Genomic DNA, 26,991 nt, shown 5'->3' with positions numbered 1-26,991 from the left:
GGAACAGCTGAGAAGCCAACTGTCCCATTATTTTTGGTCCCTTAACAAGTGGGAGGCACATATGCAAACTGTTGTAATTCCTACACCGTTCATCTGATTTGGATGTTGTCTTGGAAATTCGCTTTAACGAATTTCTCCTTACCGTGAGTACTCGCAGTTGGATGCGCAGAAATCCCCCATAAAGCTGTGCGAATCTCGCTTACCACGACTGCAGCCAAACTACACGATTCCTGCCCATCCAAATACTTTGGTTCTGTTGAATTTGTGGGTGATGGAGCTCCGTTACCCTGGAATGATCACACGACACTCTAAGGCTGGTTGCAACTCACATAAGGGCTGATTTTAGGCTCCGCTCTCTGTTTTATTAAGAATACACACATGCCCCCCACATGAATAAAGTCAATCCCTCCCACCGAACAATGCAATGGGGAGTACCTATACAGAGGATATACATTCCAATTGGAGCATAGCCTTTGCTATTATCTATCACTGGTCCTCCCCCATGAACCTTCTGAGGTCAGCAGACTTCCTCCCCTTCCCCCCTATGAGCCATCTGAGGTCATATTTCCTGTCCTACTAGCTTCTATTGGTATGTAAAATTCTCTGCACAAGCACTCCCTAAAAATATCAGTCTGTACCTGGATGGGCCCGATACGATCTTTATTAAAACACATCCATCCGAGATACAGTTCAGATTAGTAATGGGTTGTAAGATATGCACAAGCCTACACGTGGAGTTCACACCGCTTGCGCATTGCGTTATGAAGCCCACGTGGTACCATGCTGCTGATATGTGGATACAGGCCCACGGTCTACTGACAGCAGCATTCGCATGGAATGCCGTGGTGGTATACACGCCGGTCTATAAGCGCAGATCTGCCATCTCATCCATTACCAAGCCGAGTACTGTAATACATACATTGTACATGCGCATGGCCCAATTGCAGCCTTCAGAGCTTTAATTAAGCCACACGAGAGACATATGAATAACACGAATACATGACACATTTAAAGTTCGACCAACAATACAAAATTTCCATGACATTCCCTCCTGTTTTATCATATTCTCCTCGTGTCCCTTCTTGATCTTCTTCAGCTTGATGGGTGTAGTCTCAAACTTCAAAGAGTTCCTGTAGTTGTCCCTGAGAATAAAGCTCCACGGGGTACCTGAAACAACAAGACCCGACGCAGACTCGACGCAAACAGGCTTGATTGAAGCGATGATCCTCAAGAGCGTTGGAACCTTCACTACAGGAAGGCTCTTGCAAAAACCACAAACAGACTTGTGGTATGAATAAAGCTTGTGATCCCACGGTGGTCTGGGGAGATCCAGCAACAGATTCTCAAATTGCCCCTGCAGACGGGGCCACACAAGGCTGGTCTCGACCCAGACAGTTTTCCAAATCGCAGACACAAACCATGATGAGGCTTGAAGCTTGCTTGAAGGTCTTGGAGAATGTGGTCTTCAGAGAGATAAATTAGAGGGAAGCCAGGACGTAATCTGTAGAGAAGGTGGATGGTTGGTGAGGTCTTCCTCCGATCAGTGGTTGGAGTGGGATCCCCGGAGCGGGCATGGAGATGTGGTCGTCTGCCCGAGCTTGGCTTACACGGTCGATGAGGCAACAGGAACATCTCACCGCGGCATATAAAAGGCAGATGAAAAAGAGAAGCATCAGGATATACACTCCCACTTCCTTCAACCAAGATCCGATGGAGAACAGGAAATCTCCCAATCCTCCCAAACCCTTGAACGGATTCCAACCCTCACTAGCTATAGCTCTAGCTTTTCCCTGTAGTTCACTAACTTTGTCCATATGGGCCTGGACCTTGTCATCGGTGTCTTCTATCCAAGTACAACAATCCTCTCCGATGAACTCACAGAACCCCCCTTTGGCGGCTAAAAGATAATCGAGGGCCATCTTCTCCTGAAGCACTAAAATTCCCATCTGCCGTTGTTCTTGGGCAATTTCTCTGACAGCCTCTACGGTCTCGTTAAACATACTATCCACGATGACAGAAAAATTGTTCAGGCGCTTCATAAGTTCTATTCCCCATCCTGTCCATGAGGGGAACCAAGCCCATGCCTGGTCGCCCTCAGAGAACAGTTCCCTGCGAACTCTCCCTGCCATCCTTACCTTCTTGTGGACCATCAACTCTTCATGGTCCATCACTACATAGGATGCGGGGACTAGCTTTATGAGGGCACACGAACCTTTCGCGTTCTGGGGAAATGTTCTATAGGCTGCCGAACCACACAGAAAATAGTATGGACCTGTCAGAGCAGAGCAGGAAGAGTTCCTCGTTCGGCCTCTGGCACTGAGCAACAGTTGCACAGACTGGGGGATTGCTCCCTCAGTCTGCACATCACATCCGTCCTTCCAACACACGTGGTCTGGTCGGTCAGTGTGGTTACTCAGAAAGGAAGTCTGGTTAGTCAGATTGACAGTTATACCTCCCTCGCAGGTGGTAATCCCAACAAACTTGTTACCTGTGCCAAAGCTGATGTTAAAGCACACCTGAGGGCTGCCTAGCTGCCCAGTTACCCATAATGGACTGGTGAGGGCCCTACAGGAGCTAGAGCTAATATTGGTGCTGAAACTGATGTTACCTGCTAAAAATGTGTCATTAAGTTCTACCGACAAATGTCTACGTGGGGGCTGACCAGGGGTCCCTTGCTTTTTCATGCCGACGCGGATGTCATATAGGGCATGAACAGCGGCCATTGCGGACATGTGATGACTGGGTGGGGGCTTTGAGCATACCCAACAGTTGGTTTTGTTGGCGGTTCTGGCTAAACGCAGGTGCATTTTAAATAAAAGGTTGGGGTATCTGCCGTCTTTTCCTCCGTTCACACACATGTATGACATACAAACAAAAAGAAAAAGGAAAATGACACCCCTCATTCTCTGGTGTAGCTGAAAAGCTTCTTGCAGTGGCTTGCGTGCACCCAGTTGTCTCGTCCCTCGAGTTTGAGTGAGGTAGGTGTCGTCAGCTGGACTTGGTATGGTCCGGTGAACCGTGGCTCGAGTCCGGTTCTTTGATGTTTCTTTAGGACGACCCAATCACCTGGCTCAATAGAAAGAACACCTGTTATTGTATTTGGATCGGGGAGCGATTCGCGAACCCGATGGTGTATCTTCTGCAGCTCCCGTTGCAGAGATTGCACATAACCTGTAAGCTGTGAATGCAAAGACGACAACTGTTGAGGAAAGTACAACCCTGTTTTGGGAGGTCCCCCAAACAACACCTCGTAGGGTGACAGCCCATGTGGTTGCCGAGGGGCATTCCGGATGGAATAGGGGGCAATGGGGAGACACTCAGGCCAAGGTTTTTGGGTATTGGAAGACGTTCAACCTTACCGCTACTCTCGGGGTGATATGGGGTGTGTCGCCGCTGACTCCAGTTCCACCAAAGAAATGCAGTCGTGTCCTTTGGAAGAGAGATTAGTAGTGGACAAAGAAGACATGTTAGCAGAAGAGGTGTTAGTATTGTTAGTCGTGTTGCAAAATTCAGCACTGTCATTGCTGTCCTCCCCCCCTTCTCATCTTCCGACACAGGAAGAAGAGAAGCTGGGTTAAGAATAGTGCATCGTTTGATAGTGAGGTTAGTAGGGGTTAGGAGGGCTTTCCCCTGAGAGGGGTACCTTGCCTTGGATGTCCTGTTTTCGCAGGACCGTTCTTGCTGCACCGGTGTCAGTGAGGCAAGGGAGGGGATATTTTAATTCCTCTAGAAAAAGATGGATCTGGGCCGACACCGATTTGTCAACTTCCTATGAGAATTCATAGGAGTTACTTACCATGGTGGTCATAGGGGCGGAGGACTCATCAGGAATGAACTGCCACCGACCTTTAGGTAATTGGGGACAGCTCCTCCTCATGTGCCCCGTTTGGTGGCACTGGAAGCACCTGGGTGGGGGCCTATCCTTCCTGTGACCCAGATCCCTTGGTTTTTCGTGTGGGGTCTGGGACATAAGAACTTTGGCCTTGTCTTGTTTTCTTCTATCCATTTCCCTCTCTATTGCCGCAAGAGTGGAAAGGATAGCAGGGATAGACATCTCATTATATTCGGGTCGGGCCAGAACCAGCCTTTCCCGAATTTTAATATTGATGCCTTCCAAAAATTTGGCCCGCAACAGAATGTGCGTCGCGGTCACCTTTACCCCTTCAGTTGGAGCATCAGGTCCAACTTCCAGATCCGCATCCAGTGCCGCCTGCTTGAGACGGCGCCAGAAGCAGGCGCTTTCCTCATTATTACCCTGGGTGAGCTTCATCATGTCCGTAGTAGAGGTAGCACCATACATTTCTGGAAGCTTTGCCTTTAGCTGTGTACAGAACTCTTTGCCCCCTGAAGTCATCTCCTCATGCGTGGTTATAGAGCACCCTGCAATCACTGTACTGGCCACTTCCATGCCCACCTTTGCCCGTAGGATCTGTGCACAATCTGACCCGCTCATACCATAGCTGAACTGGTTTTGTCCAAACATTCGAGCAAATCCTCTCGGATTGACTCGATAGTCCGGGAGCTCAGCCAGAATAGTGCGGATCTCTGCCGGGGTGAAGGGGACATGCCAAACTACCCGTTCCCCTAAAGTCCGTTCCCCCCGTGCATTGGGAGGACCTTCAAATTGCTGCACCCTGACTGGATAGGCCTCGGTCCGGGAAGAGTGCAAGGGCTGACCCAGCATCATCGGTGGGCTTAGATTAACCACCTCGCTTACTGCACCTTCAGGTTTGAGGTCCCTCAGATCAGGGTATAGCTGGGGGGCAGGGGTCTGATCAGTGGTTCGTAGCGCTTTGATGCAATCCGCCCTGTTTTTTTAACCGGGTGTCTATTCCCCTTGATTCACAGATAGTCTGCAAATCGGTTGTTGAGTAGGCTTCATAGTTGGAAACAGAAGGAGCTGGGGTGAAGCAGGGAGAAGGGAGAGGTAGAGGCAGAGGCTGAGGCATAGAGACAGAAGACACAGAAGGTATGTCAAGAGTGACGTCACTAACAGAAGAGACAGGTGCAGTTATACTTATCTCAGCCACTGTTGGTTGTTGGGGGACCCCAGTAGACCCTGATCCTGCCTGCCTTAGTAGAGTCAGCCCTGAAAGAGCTTCCTCCACCTCTGACACTGGATCCTCCTGTTTTATTCCCTCTGGAGGCCAGGTATACATCACCTGGTTCTTCCGGACAGACACCAGTTTATGTATGCCCTGCCTCCCTAATTGGATTGACCTGTGAAGCCATAGCTGTGCGATCTCTAGTTCTGACGCCTGCATCCGTGGTTCAAATTCAGAGATGAATTTTTCCCACCTCCATGCGTCAAATGTACCTTCCCGGGGAATTTCCCATCTGGTACCCTTCGACCATTTATTCCACCTTTTGAGGGGTTCTGTAGACTTCCCCCCCAAACTCACCTTCATCAGTTGTGCAGCTGTCCTTACCCTGAAGAGGGCTGGTTCCCCCTCTCTCTTCATGGACTGACTACTGCCCATCGTGACTAGTCACTGGTATATATCCCGCGTCCGGGTACCTGTTTACCCCCTGGAGCACTCGGTGGGATCCTACCGAGAGGCCTGATTCCACCACTTTCCCAGCACAGCGTAATTTATGTGATACTTATCGATCACCCGAAGCGCATCAAGTGGCGGTCAGACTGAGAGCACACCTCCCACTCCCACAGCGCAATTTGTGTGATCCTGACCACCCGAAGTGTTTGTGGTAACCAGGATTTCCCTGGACCGCCCACTCACACAGCGTAATTTATGTGGTTCTCATCACCCACTGTGTTTGGCAGGCCACACCGCACAATGATGAAAGTGGCTTTTCTCTCCCTGCACACAGTAGCTAACACAAGTCAAAACAAAAAGAGGGGTTCTTGGATGTTACTTAGGGGTCACTGGTTGGGCAGAAACCTGCTAACTGACCTTTAGGAAATTTGTGTAAAGAAAAAAAAACTTTCCTAATACACACAGAAAAACCCTTTTTCAACCTGAAAAACTGTTAAAAAGGACAAAGTGGATCCTTATGAAAAACACGGGACGTTTCACAGTAAAACAATTACACAGAGGTGAACCGAAAAACTGCGCCAAAAGTAACCTTGTTGCTGACGCAAAAATCACTCCTATCAGCACCGCTAAACGATCCACGTTATACACGCAATCTTTACTGCAACCACCTAGAACCGTTTACACAAAAAGTCTGCTGGACGTGAAACACGCGACACAGCAGCTTAAAACAAACCCGCTTTACAATAAGGAACTACTTTTAACAGGAAAAACACAAGAAAAACATAATCACTATACAAGAAATCTATGTGCAAAAACCCAGACTTCACCGCGCTCATTAAATGTGGAACACGTGAAGGGAAAACTCGCTTAATACACTTTAAATTGGCTGGCAATACGCAAATTTAAAGCTAAAAGCAAACAAATGAAACTGTAAAAAATTTGGATTAAAAAAACACAATATGGGTCAAATGCATATAGGAAACTTCATGCACATTGCATAGAGATTACTGCACATTTGGTAGCCAACAAAATGGCCACCAAACAAAAGGAGTCCATGTGGTTTAGTCAAGAAAATGACCCCCCACAGAGGAGCACATGGCAGATACTAGAATGACCCCCCACAGAGGAGCACATGGCAGATACTAGAATGACCCCCCACAGAGGAGCACACGGCAGACTCTAGCCTCAAAATTGCCTCTAACTTCTTACATAAAACAGACTTTTAGACAGAACATACACTGGACAATTACACAACAATATGAAGTACACATACAACACAATTTGGGCACAATCACAGAACGGACATAAAACACCAACATATCACACTAACATGCACATGTAACAAAAAGGACCCCCTGCTGCATGCTTGCTGGGAGCAGTGGTACCACAAAACATTGTACAGACCACATAACACAGATCTTACAACAGTTAACAATTAACCTAAGCCTTTCAGCACTGTAATAATTACCTCACGTGGAGGGGGGTAAAGCAATCACCACAGTACCTACAACCCGCAAATACTTACCTAACACTATGCAACAACTTTTACCCACTAAAACATATACCCGTTTAATTTTTGGTTGGAAGATTTTTTAAACTTGACCAAATCCAGCCAACCAAAACCCCCCCCTCTGCTGCGTTCCGCAGAGACAAACCCTTGTCTTTCACCCACAAATCAAGAGTTTAGGACAAAAAATGAGGTCCTTGTTAAGCGGTATTTCTTGTTAGCTAACAGAGAGCGAAATCAGCCACACGAACACGCAAAAAGCGATCCTCTTAATGGCAGAGAGACCTGAAATGTGCCGGCATACTTTTTGCTAGTTCATGATGGCCATTCCCCCCTCGTTCTTGGTTAGCTACGCAAGAATACGCGTTAGTATCCACCAGGCTCGCCAAACTGTCTTGGAAATTCGCTTTAACGAATTTCTCCTTACCGTGAGTACTCGCAGTTGGATGCGCAGAAATCCCCCATAAAGCTGTGCGAATCTCGCTTACCACGACTGCAGCCAAACTACACGATTCCTGCCCATCCAAATACTTTGGTTCTGTTGAATTTGTGGGTGATGGAGCTCCGTTACCCTGGAATGATCACACGACACTCTAAGGCTGGTTGCAACTCACATAAGGGCTGATTTTAGGCTCCGCTCTCTGTTTTATTAAGAATACACACATGCCCCCCACATGAATAAAGTCAATCCCTCCCACCGAACAATGCAATGGGGAGTACCTATACAGAGGATATACATTCCAATTGGAGCATAGCCTTTGCTATTATCTATCACTGGTCCTCCCCCATGAACCTTCTGAGGTCAGCAGACTTCCTCCCCTTCCCCCCTATGAGCCATCTGAGGTCATATTTCCTGTCCTACTAGCTTCTATTGGTATGTAAAATTCTCTGCACAAGCACTCCCTAAAAATATCAGTCTGTACCTGGATGGGCCCGATACGATCTTTATTAAAACACATCCATCCGAGATACAGTTCAGATTAGTAATGGGTTGTAAGATATGCACAAGCCTACACGTGGAGTTCACACCGCTTGCGCATTGCGTTATGAAGCCCACGTGGTACCATGCTGCTGATATGTGGATACAGGCCCACGGTCTACTGACAGCAGCATTCGCATGGAATGCCGTGGTGGTATACATGCCGGTCTATAAGCGCAGATCTGCCATCTCATCCATTACCAAGCCGAGTACTGTAATACATACATTGTACATGCGCATGGCCCAATTGCAGCCTTCAGAGCTTTAATTAAGCCACACGAGAGACATATGAATAACACGAATACATGACACATTTAAAGTTCGACCAACAATACAAAATTTCCATGACAATGTAAATGCCCTCAAATTAAAGCTGACAGTCTGCAGTTAAAGCACATCTTGTTCGTTTCATTTCAAATCCATTGCGGTGGTGTATAGAGCCAAAAATGATAGAATTGTGTCGATGTCCCAATATTTATGGACCTGACTGTACATGGACCGCAACTGTCCCCAAAAATTTCACATGGTGTGGAACTCTTGGATTCAAGCTCGAGACCTCACAATTTACTGGTTTTCCCTCTGCTTTTGCCCTGCCCGCCCCCCACCTCCATACTCCAAAAGAAAACCACTGTGCAATCTGCAAAGAAAAAGTGAACAGGAATCCTACCAGTTTACTAGTAGATCAGTTTGCAATAGTAAATATTTAATCACCAAGGAGCGGCCTGAATCATTAAAATCCAGGTGGAACCAATTCACCAAGTCACTATCTGAGATGCTAGGATTTAAGATTTAAGAATTTTATATATATATATATATATATATATATATATATATGTACATATTAAGAATATAAAATAAAAACTGTGTCACCAAGCACTTTTAAAAGATGTGTTACTGCATCTTGTGACATCTGTGTATACTCCCTCTGTCAACACTTAATCTGCAGCAGATGGAAGGAATAGAGGAAAAAAAAGAAGTGGAATGGGTTATGTGACCTCTAATTGACTGCCCCTTAGATCTGAAAAAAAAAATTATATATATATATATTTAGTGAGAAAAAGTTGTTTGTAAATTTGCATCTATTGCAAGTCTTTTGTCCGAACAATTTTTCAGCTCATTCATCTGTTTTAAGCCACATGCTTCTGTAAGAATCCACAATGGAGATTTTACAATGTAGTTCAAACAATTATACAGTTCATTACAAGTATAACAATCCCTTTTATACCTTATTTGTCTTATTTGTCAACTAGAAAACTGCATATAGCCAAGTGCTCTTAAAGCATATTTAAACAAAAGGCCAAAACACAGAGGGCTTTGTACCATGTAGCCCCCTACTTTGTTAATGGCATGGTGTTTGATGTCATAAATACACTTAAAATGAATTAGGAATTATTTTAAAATATTGACAGATAATGACCTAGCAGGTATTGAGGAGGGCTATACAAACCATCCAACCTACTGTGACTTTGGCATACTGCCACTGCAAGCTGTCCTACTAGGCAAGGTGGCAGCCTTGGCTTCCCCTTGTAGTCATAGTGTGCCATTGGTGTTATTTGGTTCTGCCTTTAAGAGAAGTACATTTCCAGGAAAACATAGCAGTTTATTTATATGTACAAAGAAGTTGCACAAGAGACTAATGTATGCCTAGCCTGGAGATCATTCTAACTCACTCTTTATCTATGACCAGGGATGTTATTTTTGGAAACTTATTACAGACAGAAACACATGTGTCTAGTCATACTCAATTAGTATACATTTGAGCTAAAAGCATTGTTACTGACAAGCATTCAGGCTACCATTTAGTCAACAAGCAGAGAATATTTGTCAGCAACAAAAGTATCTTGCCTGGTTCTTAGGGGTTTTCAGCATCCTGGGAAATCACTCCAACTTGTTTTCTCTTCCTTTTAGGACTGCCCACTGGGACAGGCAATTCTTTTCATCTCTCATCAGAACTGGTGAGTTAATTCTGTTTGTCCAGCCTTAGAGTTTATTCTATTGCCTGAAGCACTATAAATTAGTATAATGAACAAAGTGATACTGGTAACACTGACCATCAGTACCTACACTGTTATTGGGAGAATGGAGGAAATGAAACACTGTCCTGTTTCCTGTAGTTAGAAAATGCCTAGGAAGCAGCAAATGGGATAGGCAAGGTTCATAAAAATCAATCCATTGGCATCAAGAGGTATACCTCAGCCTCCATATGGTTCAGAGAAAACAAAAGACTCACCAGAAATCTATTACCACCTTACCCATATAAAGTTGTAAGACACCATCTTATTAGTAAAGAAACAGCTTATGTTACTTCATGTTTTCTAAAGTAGCAGTTTATTTGAATGATAATTTAAAGTGTATGTAAACACCAAACTTTTTTTTATTTTGGAAGGAGCAGGGATGGTTTAGAACCTCTGGTATGTGTTTATTGCAGTTTATAGTATGTCTCCATTAGGGAAATTTAGCTTCTCTATTTGTCCTGGTGATCACTGTCCCTAGGACTGAAAGTGAGGGAAAATCCAAAATGTTGAGTTGTCATAGCTGGAATAGGATTTCTGAGACACCTATTCTGGTGACAGTTGTCTAAGAGGGGCCTAATTTTAAAGAGAGATTTCCTCTGGCTTGCTGTTGGGTTTATGGGACAGGATGTAATAGCAAATCTCCTGGGTGAAACAAAGATGGCAATAAAACTGCCAGGGGTTTTAACCATTCCCTGCTCTATCCAAAAATTCAAATAATTTTGTCTTTAGATACATTTTAAATCCCAAATATACATATATTTGTGTCAAATTTTATTAGTAAGTATAAATGATTTCATATATTTTGAGGGAAAATATTTTGAAGGAAATAGAAATAATCAGTTGGAAGCAGCTCTCTCACAAGGGTGGACTGCACCTAAATGGGGAGCTCTGTTGAGGGATAGGATGGCCAAAACGTTAGAGGACCTTTTAAACGAGGTGATGGGAGGAGGGATCAGGGGATGTTATTCCAGCCAATGAATGAAGGGTAGAAGGTGCTACTATGGTCATTGTAACTGGATTACCTAAAACCAATGCATGTGGGCTGACTGGGTTCTACTGCAGCCTCAATACAAATCAGGATATAATATTATGCAACCGTATGAAAATAAAAGGCATGTTCACAAATGCTAGAAGTTTGGTGAACAAAATGGAAGAAATGAGACTACTATACATAAGAATTTCGACTTTGTGGGAATAACAGAGACCTGGTTTGACAGCACACGATTGGCTTGCAGCTATCCAGGGGTACTTCCTGTGTTGAAAGGACAGGGTAGGTAGAGGAGGGGGAAGGTTTGTATGTACATCATGAGTGATTTGTTGGTGAACACAAGGAAAGACATTAATAACGGGGCAAGGGAGGAGGTGGAATCCTTGTGGCTGGAGCTTCAAATGTAACAAACAAAAGGGAAATTAATAGTGGGTGCATGATATAAGCCCCCTAAACTGAAGGATGAAGAGAAGACTGATCACCATTCACAGTTAGAAATGACAGTAGAGCAGGGCAATATTATCATTATGGGGACTTCAATTATCCAGATGTTGACTGGGCAGATGGAACTTCTCACATCTCTAAGGCTGGCCATACACTATACAATTTTCTGTCCAATTTCTGCCCAATTTCCTTTAGATTTACCTTCAACTATGTAGTGCAAGAGCCTGCTTAGTTGGATACAATTGAAAGTGTTGTTAGGTTTGACCTCCTATTATATGGTTTTTGGTAAATCTAAACCAAAAATCTCAAGAAAATTGAATAATGTATGGCCAGCCTAAGGCTCGGCACTTCCTAAATGTATTGCAGGACAGTTTTATGTGTCAGGGGATGACCCAGCTACAAGCAATGCTCTGCTTGACCTATTAATTACAAACAACACAGAGCTGATAGCAAATGTGGAAGTAAGAAATAACTTAGAAAACAGTGTTCACCCGTGCAATTACGTTCACTGTAAATCATAGGAAAAACAAACATAAGGGTAGGACAAGTGCATCAAATTTCAAGAGAGCCAGCTTTACCAAACTGTGCTCCATAATTAATGACATTAAATGGGAAGATAATCTAGAATCAAACAACATGGAAGAGAAGTGGGAGTGCTTTAAGAACATTTTAATTAATGGCATCAGCCAGTGTATTCCAATGGGTAACAAATAAGAAAGAACTAAGGTTACACCTGGGGTGGCTAAATTTGAGAGTGAGCACACTAAAGAGAAAAAAACTGTCTTTTAAAAAATATAGGCCGAGGGGACACCGTCAGCATTCCAGCACTAAAAAATGTAAGGACATGATCAGGGCAGCAAAAATAGACCACAAGAGGCCCACAGTGGAGGAGAGTAAAAATAATCCCTCAAAAATGTTTTAATATATAAATAGTGAAAAGGCATAATCAGAGCATTACGTGGTTACAAGTGACATTTACAAGTGACAATGATAAGGCAAGTATTCAAAATATGTTCTTCTCCTCAGAGAACTATACTATGAACTTTACTATGGAAAAGAAGGGGTATAATAGACAAGACGGTAGTGTTAGCAAGGAGTGTACCCTTATGGCTAACAGAAGCTAGTGTTCTTAAAAGACTTAAAAAACTGAATGTGAGAAAATCACCAGGACCAGATAGCTTACACTCGAGAGTCCTCAAAGAACTTAGCCAGTTCATTGCTAGACCATTATTCCTAATCTTCAAGGACAGCTTATTGACCAGAATGGTACTAGAAGATGTACCAATATTCAAAAATGGTGAAGATACTTGCCTGGAAACTACAGAGCAGTCAGCCTAAGATCAATAGTTTGTAAACTATTGGAGAGGATGATATGGGACCATATCCAAAAATTTGCAGATAAATTAGAATCATTAGTAGTAATTTAGTAGTAACCAGTATGGATTTATGAAAGATTGTTCTTGCCAGACTGACCTATTAAGATTCTATGAAGAAGTGAGCTGTTCTCTGGATAGAGGAAGGCCTGTGGATGTAGCGTATCTATATTTTGCCAACGTGTTTGTTGGCATTGACAATACTGTATGTACAGTACCTGGATAGTAAACTGGTTACAGGGCACATCCAAAGGGTTGTGATAAATAGCATATCTTCTGAATGGTCTGGAGCCACGAGTGGGGGGCCCCAGGGCTCTGTATCTGTGTTTGCTGACAATACAAAGTGTAGCAGGGCATTACCTTCACAACAGCATATTGAAACTTTATATGAATACCTTGATAAACTAGAGTGGTGGACAAATACATGGCAAATGAGGTTTAATGTAGGAAAATGTCAAGTAATGCACTTGGGGGCTAAAAATATGAATGCAAGTTACACACCTTCGAGGATGTAACAGGATCTGGGGGTCCTTGTAGATTATTATTATACAGGATTTATATAGCACCAACAGTTTGCGCAGCGCTTTACAATATAAGGGAGACAGTACAATTACAATACATTTCAGTACAGAAGGAATGTGAGGGCCCTGCTCGTGGAGTTTACAATCTAAAGGAAGGGGGAGGTGATACAAAAGGTGATAGCTGCGGGGGGGGATGATCTGGTAGAGGTGATTCAAGTACAGTTCTTAGGTGGAGGTGGGGTAGGCTTCCCTGAAGAAGTGCATTTTTTAAAGACCGCCTAAAGGCAGACAGGGTGGGGGCTGACCGGACATGCTATGGTAGGAAGTTCCAGAGGATGGGAGAGGCTCTGGAGAAGTCCTGGAGGCGAGCGTGGGAGGAGGTGATGAGGAAGCTAGAGAGGAAGATATCATGGGAGGAGCGGAGTGAGCGATTTGGCAGATATCTGTGGATGAGGTCGGTGATGTAGCTAGGGGCAGTGTTGTGGATGGCTTTGTAAGCTGTGGTTAGTATTTTGAATTTTATATGTTGGGTTATTGGAAGCCAGTGAAGGGATTGGCAGAGAGGGGCAGCAGTCGCTGATCGGTTGGTAAGGTGTACAAGTCTAGCAGCAGCATTCATAATAGACTGAAGGGGGGATAGCCTGGTAATGGTAGACCAGTGAGGAGGGAGTTGCAGTAATTGAGGCGGGATATAACCAAGGCGTGAATAAGCGGATTTTGGAAATGTTCTGGAGGTTGAGGCAGCAGGATTTAGCCAATGAGTGGGGCTCAAAGGAGAGGTCAGGATTATGCCTAGCACCCTGGCATGAGGGGAAGGACCAATGGTTGTGCTGTTGATCTTAATGGTAAAGTCGTGGGTGGGGGATCGGGGAGGAGGAAATATTACAAGCTCAGTTTGTGAAAGATTGAGTTTGAGGTAGTGATGTGACATCCATGCTGATATGTCGCTTAGTAGATTTGTGATACGTGAGGAGATTGAGGGGGTGAGCTGGGGAGTGGAGAGATAGATCTGGGTGTCATCAGCATACAGGTGGTATTGGAAGCCATGGAAGATTATCAGTTGGCCCAGGGAGGAGGTATAAAGAGAAAAGGAGAGGCCCAAGAACAGAACCTTGGGGTACCCCAACAGAAAGGGGAAGAGGAGCGGAGGAGGAGTTGTATGTGACACTGAAAGTGCGCTGAGAAAGGTAAGAGGAGAACCAGGAGAGAGCAGAGTCTCGGAGGCCGATGGAGTGGAGTTTACTGAGGAGGAGCGGGTGGTCGACTGTGTCAAAGGCAGCGGAAAGGTCAAGGAGTATGAGTATGGAGTAATGGCCATTGGTTTTAGCAGTTAGTAGGTCATTAGTGAGTTTTAGTAGGGCAGTTTCTGTTGAATGTTGTGGGTGGAAGCCAGACTGTCGGGGATCAAGAAGGTTGTTGTTGGTGAGGTAGCAGTTCATACGGTTGTGAACAAGGCGCTCGAGAAGCTTGGAGGCAAACGGGAGCAGGGAGATGGGTCTTAAGTTATTCAAACAGGTGGGGTCCAGCGAGGGTTTTTTGGGAATGGGGGTAACCAGTGCATGTTTGAGTGGGGAGGGAAAGGTGCCTATGAAGAGTGAGAGGCTGAAGATGTGGGTTAGAGAGTTTAGGATAGAGCAGGAAGGAGGCTGCAACAGTCGTGAGGGGGCAGGATCCAGGGGACAGGTGGTGAAGGAAAGGAGATCGGTAACTTCCTTGGAGGTAACAGGGTCGAAGGAGGAGAGTGTTGAGTTTGGTGTTGGGCCTGGTACGTTGGTTAGAGGAGGAAGCTTGACACTGGAGATCTCATCACAAATTGTGTCGATCTTCTTCTTGAAGTGACTGGCAATCTCCTGTGCAGTAAGTAAGTTGGTGGGTGGAGGCAGTGGGGGGTGGAGTAAGGAATTAAGGGTAGAGAAGAGTTGACGAGGATTGGATGAGAGGGTCTTGAGAGTGTTATAGTAGGTTTGCTTAGCAGCGTGGAGGCTGGAGTTGTATTTAAGAATTTAGATTTAGTTTTACGCCATGCTCGCTCAAGAGACTTCTGGTGTCATCTGTTTGCCAGGGTTGACACAGGTGAGGCCTGGTTCTGCATGTAGAAAGAGGAGCAAGACTGTCCAGGGAGGATGATAGATAGTTGTTGTAGGCAGATGTGGCCAGTTCTGGGCAGGACAGGGGTGCAATTTCATCATAGAGGCGCTCAGTAGCGGAGTGAAGATGACAGACTCAGCAATAATGTGCAATGCCAAGCTGCAGCAAGCAAAACTACAAGACTATTAGCATGCATTAAAAAGGGTATTTACTCAAGAGATACATCTATAATTCTACCACTTTAAAAATATTCTGGTTTGGCTGCATCTTAAGTGTGCTGTCCAGTTCTGGTCACCGGTCCTCAAGAAGGGTGTGCTGGAACTGGAGAAAGTCCAGAGAAGGACAATAAAACTAAAAAGGGGGCTGTAGAACCTCAGGCTACACACGTTAAGCTTATTTTCCCAGAGAAGATATGCTTATGGGGAGATATGATCACAATATATAAATATCAAATGGTGATTCTAGCATATGGAGAAAATTATTCAGTCTCAGGTCGCTCATGAGAGTACATGGCCACTCAATGAAGCTGAATGAGAGGTGGTTTAACCTTAAACTGCACAGGGGGTTCTTTAGTGTTAGAATGGTAAGGATGTGAAACTCCCTTCCACAATCAGCTGTGTCAGCGTAAGTATCAATAATTTTAGAAAAAGTTTAGATGGGGATCTTAGCGAACACAATATATAGGGATATAGGAAGCAGTAAAGCCATAAATGAATACACACAGCCACACAATTTTGGCTTGATGGACTGGTGTCTTTATTCAACCTTACCAACTTGGTAACTATGTAAACTAAGACCATACCAAGAATAAACTAAGGATATATTAAATTCACAAATACTGTACTAAATAACTATACTCTATATGAAATACATACATGGGAGCTGTTTTACCTGTCACATGATTTGTATTGCTGTTCATTCTGTTCTGTTCATTCAATTCTGAGGTTTACAAAGCCGCATCCCACAGCACATCACTGAAAGGAGGATAACACAGCTTTTTCTGTTACAGTTAAGGTATACCACCTTCAGCTTGCTAATTGGATATTCATAGAGCAGCAGTAGAATGATGAAGTCATCTTGTTGCTCTTTTCTCTACATTTTTATGCAGCACATTGGCTCCTTGGACAATCCCTCTCTTTACCCATCTGAGCAGAGTAGTACAGGGGTTTGCAAAAAACTGTTACCAAGTAAAATTCAAGTATTTGAATGTTAGTTAAACTAAAAGCAAAATGTATCTATTGATTTATATATGAAAGCATAGCTGTGTAATGTGTGCATTTTACTTCTGATGGAGTTCAGCTTTAAAAAGTTGGTGTTCTGCCATACAAGGTCTGAGAGAAAGTTTGAGACCAGATGTCCTGTCCATGGAGAAGATGCTTCTAAGTCTAGGCCAGAAAGGATTATTAGGCAAGTGCTCCTATGTTTAATAGTTTACTATTTTTGCCCTTAGCTCCTGGGTGTATGCTGTATATCTAAAGACTGGTGACAGAAGTCTCCTTGTTGTTATGTTACATGCATTATACCAGATAATTAAGTCTGTGATATAGTGAGTGGGTGTAGTTGTCACCTTGCTGTATCTTAGTAGGTGAACCCGTTTATTGTATTAGAATTTACATGCAGCTCCTGTTATTTTAGTTAACCCTCTTCTGGGATTCTATTGCTAGTTTTAGCTTAGGGCTCAAAACCCACAATAGCCTAGAGGCAGGTTAAGCATCTGATGGACACTTCTGGTAGCTAGAGGTCTGACATACCATACAGGCATGGCAGACCAGAAACTACTAGGGACTAAGACGCAGAATGGATAGGCGACTCTGGCGACTCAGAATGGATAGGCGAGTTCTAGTGCCACACCACAGCTTCCTGGTTGGAGGATCTCTGCATCACTGATGATCTTGTCTTCAGGTCTCAGGTCTGACACAATGACGGCTGCCACATCATGATCATCCTAAGGGACCCTTGCAAATGAACTTTGCTGCAACATTCATCTGGACGTAAATGTATATATTCTGGGTGTATGTGCAAAATTCCGCCAGGAGTCTTTTTGTGGCCCCTTTGCAGATAATACCTGCTTGTACATTGGATGTATGTACTATTATTAATCCTTTCTAATATAAAGCTTGTATTACCTCCATATTGGTGTGTATCTATATGCCTATGGTTAATGTTATATGTTGGTTGCAGTAGTTCCTCTGCTGCCAATTATTTTGATTAGATTACTGGTTAATTTCCCAGGAAGGGAATCCCTTCTGTTCAAAGATGCCTTGTCCTGGGTGGAGGCACTGACAACTTTATTATTAAATCCACTCTTCCACTTAGCGAAGGTTCTAGTTCTCTTATTTACCTATGGGTTTACAAATCTAAAGAGAAATGTTGCTGATCTGGAAGCATGCTGTGTTGCCTTGGGGTGGGCTGTGTATCAGGAGTATCAAGGTAAAGACATAACTGTGAGTCAATTATATGGATGTTCATGTAAATTGGTATATAGGAAGCACAGAACTAAATTGCATTGATGGGCAATACACTGTACTATGTACAATACATTGTGTTACTTCATATTATGTTATAGAGACACATACATTTTGCAGCTTATTTCAAAGAAGGTATAACCACACAATGTACACTGCAAAAAAATTAAAGAAGCACTTTTTGATCAGAGTAGAGTATCAAGTCCATTAAACTCCTGAGATATTGATCAGGTCAGTTAAGTAGCAGAGGGGGTTGTTAATCAGTTTCAGCTGCTTCTGTGTTAATGAAATTAACAACAGGTGCACTAGATGGGCAACAATGAGATGACCCCCAAAACAGGAATGGTTTTACAGGGGGAGGCCACTGACATTTTTTTCCTTACTCATCTTTTCTGCATGAGGCGATACCTAGACACCACAGAGGTTGCACAGGCAGTCCAACTCCTCCAGGATGGCACATCAATACATACCATTGTCTGAAGGTTTGCTGTGTCTCCCAGCTCAGTCTTAAGAGCATTGAGGAGATTCAAGGAGAGCTAGACAGGGCCATAGAAGGTCCTTAACCCATCAGCTGGATCAGTATCTGCTCCTTTGTGCAAGGAGGAACAGGAAGAGCACTGCCAGAGCCCTACAAAATGTCCTTCAGCAGGTCACTGGTGTAAATGTCTCTGACCAAACAATCAGAAACAAACTTCATGAGGGTGGCCTGAGGGCCCGACGTCCTCTAGTAGGCCCCTGTGCTCACTGCCCACCACCATAGAGCTTGATTGGCATTTGCCATTGAACACCAGTATTGGCAGGTCCGCCACTGGCACCCTATGCTTTTCACAATTGAGAGCAGGTTCTCCCTGAGCACATGTGACAGACGTGAAAGGGTCTAGAGAAACCGTGAAGAACGTTATGCTGCCTATAACATCGTTCAGCATGACCGTTTTGGTGGTGGGTCAGTGATGGTTTGGGGAGGCATATCCATGGAGGGTCACACAGACCTCTACCAGCTAGACAATGGCACCCTGACTGCCATTAGGTATCGGGATAAAATCATTAGATCCATTGTCAGACCCTACGCTGGTGCAGTGGGTCCTGGGTTCATCCTGGTGCACGACAATGCCCAGCCTTATGTGGCTAGAGTATGCAGGCAGATCCTGGAGGATGAAGGAATTGATACCACTGAATGGCCCCCATGCTCACCTGACCTAAATCCAATAGAACACCCCTGGGATATCATGTTTCGGTCCATCTGACACCACCAGGTTGTACCTCAGACTGTCCAGGAGCTCAGGGATGCCCTGGTCCAGCTCTGGGAAGAGATACCCCAGGACACCATTCGTTGTCTCCTTAGGAGCATGTCCCAATGTTTTCAGGCATGCATAGAAGCACGTGGTGCAGTGGGTCCTGGGTTCCTCCTGGTGCACGACAATGCCTGGCCTTATGTGGCAAGAGTATGCAGGCAGATCCTGGAGGATGAAGGAATTGATACCACTGAATGGCCCCCATGCTCGCCTGACCTAAATCCAATAGAACACCCCTGGGATATCATGTTTTGGTCCATCTGAGGCCATCAGGTTGTACCTCAGATTGTCCAGGAGCTCAGTGATGCCCTGGTCCAGATCTGGGAGGAGATACCCCAGGACACCATCCGTTGTCTCATTTGCTCCGGCGTTTTCAGGCATGCATACAAGCATGTGGGGGTCATACAAACTACTAGCCTGCTGCATCATTTTTTCACTCTGATTTCTGGGGTGTCTTTGAATTCAGGCCTCTGTAGGTAGATAATTTTCATTTCCATCAAATGATGGGGCATCCTTATGTTCCTAACACATTACCCAGTCCATATCAGTATAGATATCCAGCATGATATTTTTCCTCATTGAGATTGGATGTGTTTTCAAAGTGTTCCTTTAATTTTTTTAGAGCAGTGTATTATTATGCTGTTATATCCCCTATAGAAATAAGTGGTCATAAAGGCTGAAGGTTCTTTACCTTCATGCATTCTATGAGTGAAGGTAAAAAACCTTCAATGCGCAGCAGCCCCCCCCCCCCCCCAGCACCCTAATACTCTCCTGAGCCCGGTCTTGGTCCAGCAATGTGCAGAAGACCAGCAGCTCTCCCAGGTTTCTGCTTCCTCTTTGGCTCAGACACAGCAGCGGGAGCTATTGGGTTCTGCTGCTGTCATTCAGTACTCTGCTGCATCTTATGTGCACAGAGAGCAGGGCTCAGGTGCGAGCTCGCACCAGTGCCCCCCCCCCCCACAGCAAGTGGCTTGCTATGGGGGCACTGCTCAGAGGGGAGAATTCTGAAGTGCCAGCGGGGGGACCTGATGAGAAGAGGAAATTCATGATTGCCCTGTGCAAAACCACTGCACAGAGCAGGTATGTATAACATGTTTGTTATTTTAAAAAAATAAAAAGCGAACCTTTAGTATCACTTTAAGTAGAGTACTAACATACAGCAATTGAAAAAGTAAGCCTGTTCAGTTACTAAGAAAATATACAGGATAAAATAAGTTTTGAAAAAAAATTAATACGATCAGCATATTATGTTGTGGTCAAAGGGGTCAAAACCACCTCAACTAGACAACTGGAAAGTAAAGAATGTTTTCCTAAAACAAAGGGTATCGGTGCAGTGTTAATGCACATACTTTGGTGATTGGTCATCGATTGGTTAATGTAGGTACAATAGAGACTGGTCAAGTCCGTGGGATAACTGAAGAATGGTCACTGAGGTATGCACATCTGCATGTGTGAACACCAGCAAGTGAGATCTGTACGCAAAAGGTGCCATCAGTACTGTAATTAATAAGATAGCTGTGTGCACTGGTAAGCAGAATTCACTGCTGTAATGGAAACTGGGAAGTGAGCCATGTGAGGAAGAGTGCATATTTCTCTGCTGACATTTCCTAGCATGGCACTGATACTGTGACGTGAGCTGTATGTGGTAGAGTGCACCTTTCTCGGCTGGCATTTCCTGTCATGACACGGATACCAGAAAGTGAGCTGTGTATATTGGAGTACAGTTCTCTCCATTTGCGTTTCCTAGCATGGCATGGAGACCAAGAAGTGGGCTGGTTATGATGGAGCACATTCCTCTCTGCTGTTACAGAAGGAGCTATCAATACCGGAATAGATATTTGTAGACGTGTGTACTGGAGAGCAGGTCTTACTACTGGAATGTCCATGTCAGGGCATGGATACTGGGAAGTGAGGTGTGTAGCGTGTAATGTGTCTAAAAATTGAAATATATAACTTGATGGTCAACAGCAGTAAAGTAAAAATTAAAATATGTGCTTTGAGGCTAGGAGGCCAGTCACTAGAAAGGAAAAAAGATAAAAATATACTATCCCTAGTTGCTTACCTGTCCCCATCAATTCCAATCCCACTCACCCCTGTTCTTACTTAGATTCTTGGTAATTGGCACAGCCGGAATCTGACTCCTGCAATAAACCTTAGTGACAAAACAAATCAAGAAAATAGTAACTTTGTAACAGCTAGCTTTGCCAATTCATCTCTTCATTACCAAATGCTGTGACTTGCTGTATGGCAAAAATGTGGTAAAGAACAATGTGTAGGTCTTACTACTGGAATGTCCATGTCAGGGCATGGATACTGGGAAGTGAGGTGTGTGAGTTGGACTCCACTTAGAAATTCTGGCATGGATATTGGGAAGATATGTGTGCTGATGACTAGATGCTTGGAACAAAGTGTGGTGGTAATTGGATCTTCCATGATTTATTAGTCTTCAGTGCTGGGAGATCAGTGTCATTTTTAGGCACAGAAATCTGGATTTGTACTTACAATTATCTCACTAGGAAAACTAGAGAGATTTGTGTAAATCTGCAAGCCAAACTTATTATTCATGTCAAGAAAAGACATGTAAAAAAAACATTTTTCTGTATGACTAAGTAAAACCTAATATGAATAAATGAATACTGACTGCATCATGAACAAAATGTGCAAATATCGTGTGTGTGTGTGTGTGTGTGTTTGAACATAAGTTTAAAAAACTAGCAATATGCAAAGATTTGCTAGGCAGTGATATGTTTGATGATATGTGGTGAGAACTCACCCCTTATTTACTTACGTGAGTAATTTTACAGGGCACACCGCAGTGTTCTATTCCAGGCAACTGATGGTGTAAATGTGGTTACATTTATGTTCCCTTTTCTCTGTAGAAAGGGGGGAATCTATATATAACTGCATGAAAATAAGCAATTACAATGTGTAGTATTGCTATCTGTATGACCAAATCATCAGTCATTGATTACGTGCAATATATGAATCTGTTCTATCAACCATCAGTTCATGTATGGACATCAACACCTCTTACGTAAATGTTGGCCTAACATAAAAAAGAGGAAGCACAGCAACAGTGACAATGATTTTACATATGTCACTTGCCTGCACTAATTTGGGAACTCTTAAAAATATCATGGTAAACAGAAATTTTGCTACTTGCACATAAAATAATTACTGAAATGGCAATTCAAAGCAAACAATGGCTAAGGCACGACAGAGGAATCTAATGATGGAATTGCATGAAAAAAAAGGAAAATAAAATTTTCTAACCCTGCAAGAATAATATAGAATTTTACTCTAGAGGCTTTTTTAAAACTACGGAAGTGAGCTTTAAAAAGACTTTTATCTGACCAAAAGTCACTGTATAAAATATTTTGTGTACTGTAGCGTGTAATGTGTCTAAAAATTGAAATATATAACTTGATGGTAAACAGCAGTAAAATAAAAATTAAAATATGTGCTTTGAGGCTAGGAGGCCAGTCACTAGAAAGGAAAAAAGATAAAAATATACTATCCCTAGTTGCTTACCTGTCCCCATCAATTCCAATCCCACTCACCCCTGTTCTTACTTAGATTCTTGGTAATTGGCACAGTCGGAATCTGACCCCTGCAATAAACCTTAGTGACAAAACAAATCAAGAAAATAGTAACTTTGTAACAGCTAGCTTTGCCAATTCATCTCTTCATTACCAAATGCTGTGACTTGCTGTATGGGAAAAATGTGGTAAAGAACAATGTGTTGGGGCCTAAGTAGGATTATATGGAAACAAAGTCTACCTTGACTGAATCTGCCTGCTCTCAGTCAAATTTTTTACATAGCAAATTGATTGGTTCATCTCTGCATGGCAATGTTGATATTAATATGACGTAACCACAGCTGCAGTATAATTTCAGACCTTTTATAGCCAATCAGAAGTGTAGTTCCAGTGGTGAAATGTACTGCATTTTAGGGTGTCCTAATTTATATGTGTTTTTTTTTTTTCAGCAGGGAGTACTGCTAATGAGTAATTTTTTTTAAGCTCTGCTAAGCTACATCAGCTACAGCACACGACTCAGCACTCTCAACACCTTCTAACTAATTGCTTGGCTCCCGCGATGTGTCCCCTGCAGCGTCCCCGGCCATCTCCTCCAGCTGATGCTGGCATCCGGCTCCTGTGTTCCAGTCCTTGTGACGTCGGGACGTACGGGCGCCGCCTCCGGCAGCGGGAAATTTGAAAATTTAAAAAAAATTTAATTTTTTTCAAAACAATTTTACATAGTAAAACATTGCTGTTTCAACCCATTTCACATACATTTTGTCCCTAGTGCTCTGTCCTGTCCCGTCTGCATTTTGACTGTTCTTTCTGCCTGGAAACTTAGAAAAGTCCATGGCGTCCAAAAAGTGCCCCTTTAGGTCAAAAGCGGGTTTAGATCAGCTAGAGAACGGCGATAGTAAATCAGAACCACTTGCAGAATTGAGTGATAATGATTCCGTGAGAAATTCGTCATCAGACACTGAAAACAATTTTGCAACTTTGCTCAGCGATCTGCGAACTTGGCGCTATATTTCAAATTTCAGTGTTTTTGGTTTGATTATATTATTTAATTAAATGTATTATTATTATATTATTATTTTTTATGATTATTTATTAAATTATAATTTGTGATTTTGTGTTTCAAATTTTATCATACCTGGGATGTTTAATAGACTCTTGTTCAGACAGATTTCAGTGAGTTATTCCTAAATATTACAGCCTACAATAAAAAACTACATATTTCCATGCAAAATAATGGTACCGCTTTCAGCACCAAAAATCTGAAATAATCGGACCGCTAGGGAGGTTAATAAAGAACAAAAACACAACTACTTATCTTTCTTACCTTCATCTTCTCTCTATTGGACTGTAGAGTGAAAAAGTCTACTTCAGGTGCCCATATCACTGCCTGGGTGATATGAGCAATTCCCATTGGCTGTCCAGCAGTGGAATACTCTCAAGATTCAGAAGACTGCAGTGCTGTGATGATGTCATGATGAGGGCCCCATAACAGGAGGGGGTGGAGGCACAACATTTGCTTGGAGATAGGCTTTAGAATACAGAGGATATTCAACTGCCAACATTTATACTAGTCTTTAGACAACTGTTTGGTCTGAATGTTTTTTGAGAGTCAGAAATAACTAAATCACTGAAATAACATAAAGAGGTTAATAAAATTATACAAGTACATTTATATTGAATGTGTGCATTCTGAACTGTAGTCTATTTAATTATATTTTTGTAGGCGTAGAGTATTTGTCTGCTTGTAGTTAACTGTATGCCAGCCCCCATTTAAATTTGCATATCCTTGGTGTCTTGACTTTCATAAACAAACAGGTCTGCACTTTGAAGGATGTGAGATTAGAATGAGGGAAACAGAAATTCTTGACAACATTCTGATGCTGCCAACTTTTAAAGGTTAGATGTAGGACATTTGAACTGATTTGTAAAAAAAAATATTTTAAAACAAGATTGGAAATTAAGCAGGTTAATTATTTATAGGAGAAAAAAACATTTATCACTTAACTAATAGTTCATCAAATATTCTTAAAGAATAATTCCAGCGTGGAACAATGTATATACAGTACATATATGCACATATAAGTATACATGCATATAGCAAATCTGTGGGTCCCCCTGGAAGCTGGAAATCACTGTAGTAGAAACCTGTTACTACAATGATCTCCACTAAAGTTCGGGTCACATACCTAGCAACTGCCCTGCTGCATTGTGAACACAGGACGGGGCCTGCGCGGCCCAGACACAGTTCAGAGAATGCTTTGCATTTTCCCAGTGAATGCAAATCATTCTTTGATTGGACGAGGTTGAGAGTGTAAGGCCATTTGAAAAGATGCAAATTAATCTCTATATGTTGCCTATAAAGAGCAGGCAGCCTTCTGTGATCACAATGTAACATGGTCATTGGCACTGGACCCAGAAGCTAGTGGAGAACATTGTATTAGTGGTGTCTACCACAGTAAATTCCAGCTTCTAGATGGAATGGTATATGTATACTGTAGTTCTATTGGTCTAAGATGGACCAATGTAACTATGTAGAAAAACCCATACCGGCTCCCGCGCATGCTCAGAAATGTGTTGCATCCCAATGACGTCAGACGCCCAACGCCACTAGCTCTGAACATATGGGAGACCCAACCAGGCTTTACCATCAATGCCTTACCTGTTGCAGCACCTTCTGCTGAGCAACCAGGGTACCTCCTCTCCAGAGCAGTTCCTACACCAGGCGACAGACGTACTACACATATCCCTAAGAGCCTGTTGTACTGTTTGAAGATATGAGTTGTTATACTTACCTTTTTATTAAAATTGTCATACAGTTTACACTTATAGACGATGTGTCCTTTGTTTATTCTTCCACTACAGAGTTTGCTTCACTCCATCGCAGCCTGTGCTGGTGCTTACTGAATTGCCTTTGTCCTAACTGGAACTTTATCCATTTATTCATCATTACATGGACTGCAATATTATGCGCTTGCTATTCTCTCTGTACATTCTTTAAAACTAGTGCACGGCTTTACAGGGATAAAGTCATGTCTTATTGTGTCACTCATCTTCAATTTATTGGTGTAAGGAATTTTTTACATACAAGAATTTAACCCTCCTAATGTATTAAATTATTAAACACAGTTGAGGAGTAAAAAAAATGCAATTAGAGGTTAAAAAACTGGTCTGATTAGCAAACTGATCTGCCCAAATTGGGCTTCAATCTGGATTAGCAGATTTATACATTGATTATATATGTAAACCTTTGAGCCAAGAAGTTTTCACCATTTTAGTAATTCCATGTTGACTCACCCTCTTATCACTTCTGACCCTGGCCTGTGTTTTGGACTCTGCATCTTACTTTCTGATTTGTTACCTTACTGTACATCTGTGAACTGAGCTTGGCCTGTACTCTGACAATGTCCCTGCCTTTTGAAGCAGTACTTTACTGCCCAGCTGTTGACGACCTTCAGCTTGTTTCCTGGCTTTGTTCCTGTCCACTAATTGAATGCTACCATGTTTCTGTCTTGGGTCCTTACCCAGTGATCATCTGTGCCTCACACCAAACAGATGGCAGTGTCTGCACATTCGGCCCTCATGCAACTCTGTGTCCCCACATCTCCTGTCATCGATGTCAGGAGTGATAGGTTAGAATGATTCGTTTTCAGGACAATTCATTATTTTCAGAAAGTAAATATTCGTTGATCTGAATTTATTGATATTTTAAGAAGTTCTGTTATTCTTTTGTTATTTTGGAGGATTGGCTATATTCGTTTTAATGTAATAAATTATTATGTATTCGTTCGTTATGTTATTTAGTTGAACTAATTTCACCATTTCTAACTGAATTTGTTTGTTGAGCTGCACATACAAATTAAATGAATGGTCTCTCAAGTTCAACCCCAAAAACAAAAAGAATCTTATTACAATATTCATGCTGCGCTAACTATAAAAAAAAATGGATCCAAATCAATTGGGATCATTCATTATGTTGTTACATTATTTCAAATGCTTCCAACAATAACAAAAGTCCCAAACTATCACATCATGTCAACCGAATGAAACAAATGCATACAAATTAATTCATTGTTTTCATTATAATTTATTTTGGCTTAGTTGAAATGTATTACTATTGTGATGCAGAGATTCGGATACATCCAAATCATGCAAATTTATTTTGAATTTTGATTCATAACAAAAGAAATCGCACATGTCTATTGTTGGTCAAGAGGTGAAAGAGAAGTTCCCTCTTTAGTTCAATCTCCAGGAGGTACATGACAAATGGCAATCCAGGAGCATGATA

General features: G+C 42.9%; 1 protein-coding gene across 1 annotated transcript; it reads right to left on the bottom strand.

Annotated features, from left to right (window-relative positions):
- Window positions 1-314: 314 nt before the first annotated feature.
- LOC149462928 (endogenous murine leukemia virus Env polyprotein from Emv-2 locus-like) lies at window positions 315-8,326 on the bottom strand. The gene is made up of 2 exons (XM_089676275.1): window positions 7,430-8,326; window positions 315-3,066 (listed from the first exon to the last, which is right to left on the bottom strand). Exon 2 carries the CDS (start codon window positions 2,901-2,903, stop codon window positions 1,479-1,481), a length of 1,425 nt encoding a protein of 474 aa, XP_089532401.1. The 5' UTR covers window positions 2,904-3,066; window positions 7,430-8,326; the 3' UTR covers window positions 315-1,478.
- Between the last annotated feature and the right edge of the window lie 18,665 nt (window positions 8,327-26,991).

This window comes from Staurois parvus, unplaced genomic scaffold (genome assembly GCF_062004578.1).
Source record: "Staurois parvus isolate SC_StPar_1 unplaced genomic scaffold, SC_StPar_1.0 ptg000165l, whole genome shotgun sequence".
Lineage (NCBI taxonomy): Eukaryota > Metazoa > Chordata > Amphibia > Anura > Ranidae > Staurois > Staurois parvus.
This window is presented reverse-complemented; position numbering and strand designations above follow the sequence as displayed.

Bases quoted from the DNA above. Each gene is read 5' to 3' on its own strand.
- LOC149462928 (XM_089676275.1), bottom strand. From the start codon at position 2,903: ATGAGGGGTGTCATTTTCCTTTTTCTTTTTGTTTGTATGTCATACATG.